This window comes from Gadus morhua, chromosome 12 (genome assembly GCF_902167405.1).
Source record: "Gadus morhua chromosome 12, gadMor3.0, whole genome shotgun sequence".
NCBI lineage: Eukaryota > Metazoa > Chordata > Actinopteri > Gadiformes > Gadidae > Gadus > Gadus morhua.
Window position 1 is genome coordinate 5,411,586 of NC_044059.1, and position 10,091 is coordinate 5,421,676.

General features: G+C 43.7%; 2 protein-coding genes across 6 annotated transcripts in view; one reads left to right on the plus strand and one right to left on the minus strand.

Annotated features, from left to right (window-relative positions):
• sec16b (SEC16 homolog B, endoplasmic reticulum export factor) overlaps positions 1 to 6,107 on the minus strand; it is a 15,726-nt gene extending 9,619 nt beyond the window's left edge. For 2 of the 5 annotated variants that reach the window (XM_030372647.1, XM_030372644.1), the window contains exons 1-10: positions 5,493 to 5,663; positions 4,958 to 5,218; positions 4,550 to 4,644; positions 4,270 to 4,363; positions 3,843 to 4,096; positions 3,269 to 3,402; positions 3,106 to 3,167; positions 2,625 to 2,760; positions 2,248 to 2,481; positions 1,644 to 1,741 (exon numbers count right to left, since the gene is read on the minus strand). In XM_030372647.1, coding sequence (XP_030228507.1) covers positions 1,644 to 1,741; positions 2,248 to 2,481; positions 2,625 to 2,760; positions 3,106 to 3,167; positions 3,269 to 3,402; positions 3,843 to 4,096; positions 4,270 to 4,363; positions 4,550 to 4,644; positions 4,958 to 5,196 — 1,346 coding nt within the window. In that variant the 5' untranslated portion in view covers positions 5,197 to 5,218; positions 5,493 to 5,663. The other 3 variants (XM_030372645.1, XM_030372648.1, XM_030372646.1) reach the window with 3 other exon arrangements.
• A 1,003-nt stretch (positions 6,108 to 7,110) lies between these two features.
• gadd45ab (growth arrest and DNA-damage-inducible, alpha, b) lies at positions 7,111 to 9,206 on the plus strand. The gene is made up of 4 exons (XM_030372650.1): positions 7,111 to 7,317; positions 7,697 to 7,798; positions 7,984 to 8,197; positions 8,615 to 9,206. Exons 1-4 carry the CDS (start codon positions 7,271 to 7,273, stop codon positions 8,726 to 8,728), a joined length of 477 nt encoding a protein of 158 aa, XP_030228510.1. The 5' UTR covers positions 7,111 to 7,270; the 3' UTR covers positions 8,729 to 9,206.
• Positions 9,207 to 10,091: the final 885 nt, after the last annotated feature.

Here is a 10,091-nt window from a genome sequence, read left to right on the forward strand (position 1 = left end):
TTCAATGTTCAAATCCATCGAAAGCAGACTCGGCTAGAATTCCAGGTTCAGAACCACTCAACGTCTTGCCAGGGTAGGCAGTTCATTTCAGAAGATTATTTTGTCAAATATAAAAAATTTACATCTCGACAGCAATCAATAAATCAAATCCTCAGAAAGAAACAAATGATACAATTGGATGTATGTGGCTGTTGCAGGCCTGTAATAAACCGGTCAAATCATTTCATTTTTGACAAAATACAAATTGGAAGTCTGTAACTTGTCTGTCTAGCTAGTCACCTGTTGTCGGGGTGAGACTTCGGAGGGAAGCCTGAAGGCATGAGTTGGATACATTTTTTAGATAATGTCAAAATCAAGCTGACTCTTGCAGGCGTCTACAAACTGCCTTCCCTTGCTTTAATCAGATTTAATTTTCTCCCACCCCCTCCGCCCAGCGCATTCATTCGTCCGCCCTGTGGGTCAGACATGCGCAGACCCCCGCACGTGGAACAGGGGGACGCCAGAATAGGCGGTCAGCGTATTGGATTACATGGTGATTTGGCCGGAGTATAAATCTAAGGGTCGGTGTTGTGGATGAGTGCTTCGCCATATCCATGACAGGGGCTTCTTGGCTGCAGACTTTGTCCTAGTGACACCCGGCCCCACATGGCACCCCGAGTGCTTTGAGGGGTTTGAGGACGGGGAGGGGGGGTGGATTGACTCACCCGGAGGGAGAGGGCTTGCTCTAGCTCCGGGGGTGTGAACAGATCTTTATTTAACGCCTCAATCACTTATATGTGTGTATTTATAGTCCGGAGCAGCCCAACAAGAGGCAGGATCACGGACTGACATTCTGCTGGCTCACGGAAGCCGAACTTGGACGCTGGTCCTTATTGTAATGTTTTTACAAACTCCTGAAGAATCCAGGCGCTCAGAAGCAGTCCTGTCATCCGGGTGCTGAAGGCTTAACGTGTTAAAATGCTGTTATTTATGGGACTTTGAATGGCCTGTCCGGTGATCATTTACAATCTGTGCTGTTGTAAATGTCAGTAATTTATTTAAAATCCTGAAGTAAGTTCAGTAAGTAAGTCACTTGAATGTGACACATACCCCCTTGCATGACCAATAGTTAATGTGGTCATTTGGTATTTTAAAGGAATGAAAGACTTATTTCAAATGAATAAATGGATGAGAGGGAGGCAACCCTGTTATGTATTGAACAACAATCCAGATTTCATGGATGTGTTCTCTATTTATTATTTTCTCGAAGACCTATTTTAAAAGAATGAATGCCAAATGCTATTATTACACAACAATCCAGGTTGAATTGTACCATTTTCTTTTCAGTGTGTGAGAGTGCTTGTTACTTCATTATAGACACTACAGTTTGAGCAATTTTCTTCACAGACAAGAGCTTAACCGGCATAATAACCTACTAAGGATAAGGCTATAGAATGGGATAGTGCAGAGGCTGGTTTTTGATCCCCAATGTCTTTTTTGATCCCCAAGGTCCCCCTTCGGCTACTCACAGAATATGCCTAACCTAGGCACCCTCAGGAATATGTCCCTAGCCCTACCTGCTCCCAATCTGAATTCACTGTGAGTCGCTTGGATGGAAGTGTCTCCTACATTACATAGTAGTAAAGCTAGCTTAACTGGTCTACCTGTTCAGTACGGTGGTGTAGGAGCGGTTGTCCATCTTGCTGGCCAGAAACAGCGCGTGTCCCCATAACTCACTGTTCATGGCCGACTCTAAAGCCTCCTATTACAGAATAACAGAGGAGTATTCAGAAATCAGTGTGTGAAATTTAGCTCAATTTACAACCCGCTAATCCTAAATCTTTGAAAGGGGAGGGAAAAAATATCCAAAACTATCTAGGAAAGATAACAAAACCTTATAAGAAGAGGTCTTAATTAGAAGAAAGCCTTCTAATATATAATATGTCATTATGATATAAACATTATTTATTATATGAAACAGTATAAGAGTGAGAAATATTACTGTTGTTTTTTTAAGACTTTACCGTCGATTGCATTTATATACAAATATATATATTTCTTAACTCTTATTTCTGCCCTGCACTTTCTGGTGTAATTCCTGGATTTCCAAGAGGGGGATATTAAAGTACATCTAAACTTCTAAAGGGAATCTTCTAAAGGGAATTAAAAAATAACATTTCCACAAATGGTGTTGGAAGCTATGTTTGTGAAGTGAGGTCATCCTAGCGGGCTTCGACAGCCAATCATATGGCAGGTGATGTCAAGCACCTTCTTCCTCCCGGCCAATAGCAGCGATGTGTATTTGTCCAGGGCCACCTTCGAGCTCTCTGCACTGGAGTGGGTCGCAGTGCCGGTGAGAAGGTCGTCTCCAACAACACAGGGCACCGTGACAGGGGCCGGGCCCTCGCTGAAGTCAATCAGCATCGGAGCCCGGCTGTCAGGCCTTTCCTCGCTGGACGGGTTCTGGAGCAGCAGCTCGGCAATATCAGATCCAACTATTTGCTGGAGGCAGTAAATAAAGGGCTATTAGTGTCATATAGAAAGACGAGATGAGCTGTTTTTCGGTCAGTTTCACGGCAAGTCAGGAGGTGTAGTGTTTCCCCCCCTGCTGAACCATCAACACGCGATATCTCAGGGCCACTCACTCCGTTCTGCCTGCAAAGCAGAATCAGCAGCTTCCACAAGAGGGCGGCCGAGGCGCTGTCCTGGGTGACGTCTCGCAAGCTCGCGTCTGCCCTCTTGTGGGCGAACTCCATAGCGTCGACTTTGTGCAAGTCTTCCCTTCAGGTGAGGTGGAGAGGTAGATGAGGTAGAGGAGACTGATGGTTATCATGTCGTCGTATAAATATTACTTTGAATTGTTATGCAAAAGCCTACTTTCATGGAAAACATAATTTAGAAATTGTACAAAATGGACACGTGGACAAGAAATTAATTAACAGAAAATGTTGCATCTTTTTAAACTTAATAGATGATGATGCTATTGAACATGTAGGCCTTATATAGGGAAAGTATATAGGATACACAAAAAAGTATTGTATCAGATGTTTTTTCTACTTTCACTATCAAACAGAAGCAGTGTCAAACAAGGGCAAATTATTAAAGAATGAAATACAATACAATTACCTGGTTAAAGGCCCAGGGAAGTTCCTCAAGTCCTGTTGTTCTTGGGTCTCCCCGAGAATAACCTGTAGTGAAAAAACTGTCGTTATGACATTCAAATAAAACCTTGGGTGCTGGGCATTCATTCACTTGTCAAGTTGTCGCGTCTGTTATGGTGGATTATTACCTCCAGACTGTGGATCTCTAGCTGGTTCTCTTTGGTGGACAAACCCGGGCTGACCCGGAGCAGTTGGCCTGCAGTACCGAAACTGACCACCGCGTGAGGGATTGCGTACTTCAGAGGAGCGACAGGAACGGGTTCTATAGAGAGAGAGGGACAATCAAATAATCACTACACATTTGCAAACGTTTTTTTTTTTTACCATATTTTCATTCAATGGAATCCTGCTATATTTACTATTTGTTATGTTTATTATTATTGTGTGATTTAGAAGCTTTCATCATCATGCTACATAAAGGTAGACTCGGGTGAGCCTTTCGGGCATGAACTCAGAACCTTTTGGCTGGGAGTCGAAAAAACCCTAATCACTTTCTGACGTTTTCTTATTCTGCATCTAAGTTGTTTTTCTTCACCTGGTTTCCGAGCGATCCTCCATTAAATGTTTTAAGTCTGAGTTAATTCCACTTTGTGGAATTCCACTTTGTGGAATTAACCACAACTGGTTCAAACCACTTTGTAAATATACTGTCTCGCTCTACCACTGAAGTGTTTAACTGTATGTTGTGTCCTGTGTGTCTACCTGGATCAAAACAAGAAGGAGGAGGAGGAAGGAGAGACTGAGAGTCAACATCGATCTGGTCAGCTCCGTTCATGTACTGGCTCAGCTCGTAGCCGCTGGATGACAAGCCTGAGGCCTTGGAATATTCCAGAGAGTTGGTACTGGTCAGGGGCAGGCCTGGGGTTCTGGAATGTTCTGAGAGCCGGGTCGAGGCCGGGGGCTCTGCGACCTCTCTGGGATCATAGTAGTGACCCTGGTCTGTCAGCTGGTCAGACCTGATGGGTAGAACACAGATTGTGATGATAACGGGTGAGCCGCAAAGCATATATGTGATATACTTTCAAAATTAAAAAAGTGTCATGATTGTGTATTTAGGTTATTCGTTTGCGCACAAAATATCTATTTAGAATTGTCAATAAAAAAAACATTGTGAAAATGTGATACTGACCTGTAGTATTCTGAATTGGAATACCCAGAATGCATCTGTTCATACGTCCTGTCCTGGTACCTCCGTGAGTCATTGGAAACATGTTGCCCACCATCTTGGAATTGACACAAATAAACAGCAATAAAGTGATAGATTAAAATAGAATATATAGTGTAGTATTATGTTTGATTAGAATACAATATATTCTATAACATTGTTATATACAAGATCGGATCAGATCGGGTTAGATTTATGTTATATTATGTTAGATTATTTCCGATCAGATTAGATTCGATCATACCTGGGCCTCTCCGCTGTCCCCAGTACGGGTCGTGGTCGTACTGATTATAATAATTTCTGTATTCCCATTGTTGAGGAGGGTATTCGTACCCGGGCCTGGAACGCAAACTTGTGTTTACAATATGTGAAATTGTATTCATAACATTAAACATTTCCGCATTGATTTAAATTGTAATATATTAATATATTAATTGATTGACTAAATACCCCAAAATCCAAGAGCTTCTCAACCCAAGTTTCCAACACAAAAAAAATACTTGGAACATATAGTAGCCTACAGGAGCTATAGGCCCATCAATTGATTTCTTACGTTTTAGTTTTTTGTAAAATGCACCAACAAGATTAGACCAGCGTTTCTCCAACTTGTTGTAGAGGACAAAGTCAACAAAAAGCTAACACCATCACACACCTTGCTTGATCTTGTTGATCATATCCATACTGTCCCCCATACTGTCCTCTGGGGTCATTATACTCTGGTCTGTGAGGGGAGCTGGTGAAATAATCTCTGTGATGAGCCTCTGGGTAGCCGCTGGACCTCCCCCTCTCCCTCGGATCGGGTGGCGGGTACTTAGGGCTCCTGTCCGGGTAGGGAGACCTGCTAGCGTCGCCTTGGGCCTTGTGGTGATCGTGGCGCCCTCTGGTGTCCATGGTGCGTTACAGCGTCTTCATGCTTTGAAAAATCCCAACCAGAGTTTTTTCCGAGTCTTATTCAAATGTTTTTCTCTTGTATTTACGAAGGAAGCTAGCGATCGTTATTTACTGACAGAGCGCGAATAACGGAGTATTAGGCCAACTCAAGACAGATAACGTAAGCCTATGCGATTTTACTTTTAAACGAATCTGGCGAGATCCCTTATCTTTGCAAGTATGACTAACTAACTGACAATCATTTAAACTGAAAATTGAAAACACGTGTATAAAAGATATACCGCTCGGCTACTCACAGTTTAGCCCTGCAGCTCCACCGGAGGTGATAGTCAAAGTACAGTCGCGACTGCCACATCAATATAAACGACTGATACAGGAGCCACAGTTGGCTAAAACGATAACATCTTGGCAGGGGTAAAGTTCACCGGCAGAGTCCAATCCAGGTTAACCCACGCATGCACACAATGATATCACGCGATACATGAAATACAGACCATAAACAGGATTCACTCTCTGCCACTAGGTCCCCTGTGTCCCGCCGTTTCTGACCTTCATCCCACAACACGTCTTTTCAGCTCATCTGGTCCAGCCGGAGAAGTTCAGCACCACGCCTTGCGTTTGACAGCTGCAGTGATTCACCGAGAGCCAGAATGAAAACAAACAAAGTGTGGTTTTATTTTTGAGAGTCAACATGCTGACAATTTTCATGACGTTGTTCTTTTTCTGGTGACTACGCATGAGAACAGACTTAAAGAATGACCGGTATAAAGCCGCCTGAAGGGAGTGAGAGCAAGCGGGCGGGAGTGTCGTCTTGCCACGTTGTCTGAAAAAAGAAATGCGGGCGGGAGGAGGAACAACCATCGTCACACTTTCACACTATTTCAATATAAGTTTGACGTACAACTCCAACAATTAGAGGATGTCTGAGGACGTCAGACCTCTGAGCCATTTCTATTTCTTTTTTTGTCTCTTAAACTTCCCAGCCACTGGCGTGGATATGATATAGGTCCTACAGCGCTTTCCATACCTACCTTATTGTTCAAGCATATTTGAAAATAATAAACATTTTGGAAACTATATGTAAGAGTTATGATTAAAGCTACTATTTTGTGATGCTAATAAATAGCCATAGCCTACATAAAGTATACGGCTAGGTCTAGCGGGGGAACATACGGTCACGACGTCGCCCCAGATAACCTCTTAAAAACCTCTTGTAAAGAGGTCACGTCTCTGCAACATCAAGGTAGAACCTCGTCACGACGATGACGCCGGGACGTCACGCCGTGAGCTGAGGTCATACCCGCGTTGTCACCTCTGGCGAACCCCGGTCTGCCTGTTTACATTCACAGAGGGCTGGCGCTGTTTATATGAAACCATGGTGCCTATTTTTAGTAGGCCAATCGACGATGAAGGCCATTTGCCAGATAATAACAATTGGCTCATATAGTATATGGTAATGGGAATTGGTCAGCAGATAGACCCCTGCTGCTCAAAAAAGGAAATGTGATGTCTCTATTTCAGACGTAATCGTTGTATAGAACGTAGGCTTATGTTTGTCCTAGGCTGATGTAATTGCTTTAATTATTGATGCTTAAATGTATTTGGTCCTATGCGTTATAGAACAGAAACTCTGTAGCTTTCCCTTTTTGCAGTAAAACTAAACCAACAGCACATCTAACATAATATACCCAATACAACAACACAATAACGTGTTAGGATAGAGTTTAAGCCCTCTAAATAAATTATCTTGTCCCATTGTCTATGATGTATTTAGTGTGTTCAGCAGTTGATTTGTGGATCCCAATGCGTTGTATTGCCACCAGGCGTCGCTGTTGCACACAAAGTGTGTACTGAAAACAAAGAGGCATACACATGGCCAATAAGATCAGGTTATGCAAATTAGCTCCAAGAAAAACGGCCTCTTGTAGGCAGAAGAGCAGAAGCAGGAACGTGTCCCGTGTTCAGTCGCGACTTGCTGCAGTCTTACACGTTTCGCTTGACAGTTGCACTGGGCTTCAACAATCTGCAGATACACCTTTTCCTCGGAATACTTTATCGACACCCAGCAGCACGGATGTGCAATATGACATTTGAAACCTGTGGAGGCATCTCTTCAGAAAGGTATGTTTATAATATTCCATGTTGTGGAATGAACGCAATTTGTTTGTCCTGCTATTTCTGTTTTTCGGTCAGTTTCATTTGTCCCTACATAGATGTAGGGATTTGGGTTTTGAACTTTTGAAATCACAAAGACTTCAGCAACTTTTAATGTGTGCTAGTAACCAGATGTATGCATATTAATCCATATTTTAACGAATATTGTAAGACCGTATTAGTAAGAAAAATAAGTAGTGGGACGTTTAAGTGCGTTAGCAAATATCCATGGCAACTGTGTTGCAGCACGTGTGTTATAACAAGCAGGATCATGTTTATTTTCCTTCTGGCTTTTATTGTCCGACCTGCCTCATATGTTAAAAATAGAATCATCTTCTCCTTGTAGGATGGAAACGGTGTCAAAGGCAATCGAGGAGATTCTCAGCTCTGCCTTGCCCCAGGGTTGCGTCACCGCCGGCGTTTACGAAGCAGCCAAATCTCTCAATGCGTAAGTGAAAAAAATGGCATTGATAAACCAATACGAAACATGCAAATGATACCCGACAATTAGCCTCAGGAATGCAGTGTCGGGTGTGGAATGTTTAAATACTGGGCTTTGGTCCCTCGGTGACGCACCAAGGCGAGGCGTGTTTTACTGACTCCTATGTGCGTGTCTGCGCGCTGCTTCAACAGGGACCCAGACAACGTGGTCCTGTGTCTGCTTGCGACGGACGAGGAGCACGCGGGAGACGTTGCCCTGCAGATCCACTTCACGCTCATCCAGGCCTTCTGCTGCGAAAACGACATCAACATCGTGCGAGTGAGCAACATGCGGCGCCTTGCCGAGATCTTGGGAGAGAGCAAGCTGGGGGGAGAGCCCGAAGACCTGCACTGTGTTTTAGTAACGGTGAGTCAGGGGAACACAGATCTACTGTTCGTATTATACATGCACGATTATTTGTTGGTGCTATAAGGAGGGGGGGGGGGGGGTTGCAGCAATCTTTTTCATGCAGTGAGTTTCGCCACCCAAGGGGCTATGCTAGGGGGGCCTGATCAATGTTGTAGTTCATGTTTGTAGTTTCATCAAAGACAATGCATGCTCCATGCAGTATGCATTGCATGCACGGCATGGGGCATGTGATGCATGCTCCACCCTCCTCTTCTCAGAAGGAAAAATATACTTAGTCTGCCTACTTCCTGTAAGACAGAATTCCAGCACCCTCTCTCGGTTTCGGTTGACAAGGTCATGTCATTGAGTTTGTCAATGTAATCACTCTTATCTGTAATGTCACGTATCTAAATGTCTTTGTTTGGCTCTCCACAGAATCCCCCCTCCACTTTGTGGAAGGACCCTGCGTTGGGAAAGGTGAACACGTTCTGCAAAGACTGCCGGTGTCTGGACCAGTGGCTTCCTGTCATCAACCTGCCCGACCGATGACCGCGACGTACACACAGGGCAGCACGACACCATGTACGTGCGCACGCAAAAAACAGTGTGCCTCGGAGGAAGGAAACGAAACACAAAATTCATTAGACCCCGGATAACGGTCCCAGCTCTCAGTTATCCGTTATCCGTTTTCCGTCTCCTGGAATACTCAAGCAATCGGTTTCCAGGGCAACGAGGAATAGCGGTGGGAGGAGGAGCGACAGGTGGATGGAATACCAACGAAGGAAATGATAAAGAATAAGGAAAATATAAAAGCGCCGGGTCAGCGCGGAGATACCGCGCCAAGAAGGATGACTCAGCGCTTACAAGGAGTCACAGGATCTGGCAAGCATGACTGTGCATTTGCGGGAACACATGTCTTTGCGGGATACCGGAGCATGTGATCTGGCACGACGCACGTGGAAGGACACTCAAGGAATGCAGACAGCGAGAGGTGGCAGGAGAGAGCGAGAGAGACAAAGAGGGAGAAGAGACATAGAGAGAGACAGAGAGAGCTGCTGAACTTGATAGACTCCAAGAACCAGCCTGGAATGTTCCAGTTAAACGCTAAGGACACTTAACCAACTTTTAACAGATGCCTTAACAAACGTTAATTTAATGTTTTCTTCATGTGACCAGCAGACATTTTGATAATTTAAAAAACAAGTCTTAACACGCTGTAGAAGGAGCCATGCATCTCATTGATCTACTTTTAAACAATAATTTATTGGATAAACTGTATTTATTTTGCGCAGTAGTCTGACCAGCCTGTCCATAATAATATAAAAATGTAATAAAATGTTCTTAAAGTGAAGTTTTGATTTGCTTTGTTTTTATCTTGCTTGTGTCGATAATTATCAGATGGTTATCTAATACTATAAATGGTATCCTTATTTTTTTAACTCTGGGTAATTACTAGCATTAAGATTCTGGCCTAATTGGGTGACCTACACAATTCATACAAACCACCAACAGCTGCCTTGGATGCTAAGTTTCTTTGTTTTTTTCATGAGTCTTCTTGGGTTCATTTAAGGTCTAAGCTAATTCTAACTAATTCTAATGTTAAGAAGACAAAGCGTATTTCCACCCTTTAATTTACTAACTCTTACCAAATATAGGTTTTTTTCTGCGTCAGCGAATCTGACTGTTGGCATACTCACAAAAATAGCAGGTCGACCTCGCAGCTGGGCCTAAAATACTCTGTGAGAAAGGGGGGGATTTTTCTCAGGTTTCCCAGAGGCAAAGCCTCTTACAGAAAGGTCATAGAACAATGAACGCACGCCTGGACCATGGTTAACCAGAGCTCTGCTGAAAGACCTGGACTACGCTATCCGGCATTTCTCTTTTTAGCCCCTTATTCCTGGCCAGGGTCGAA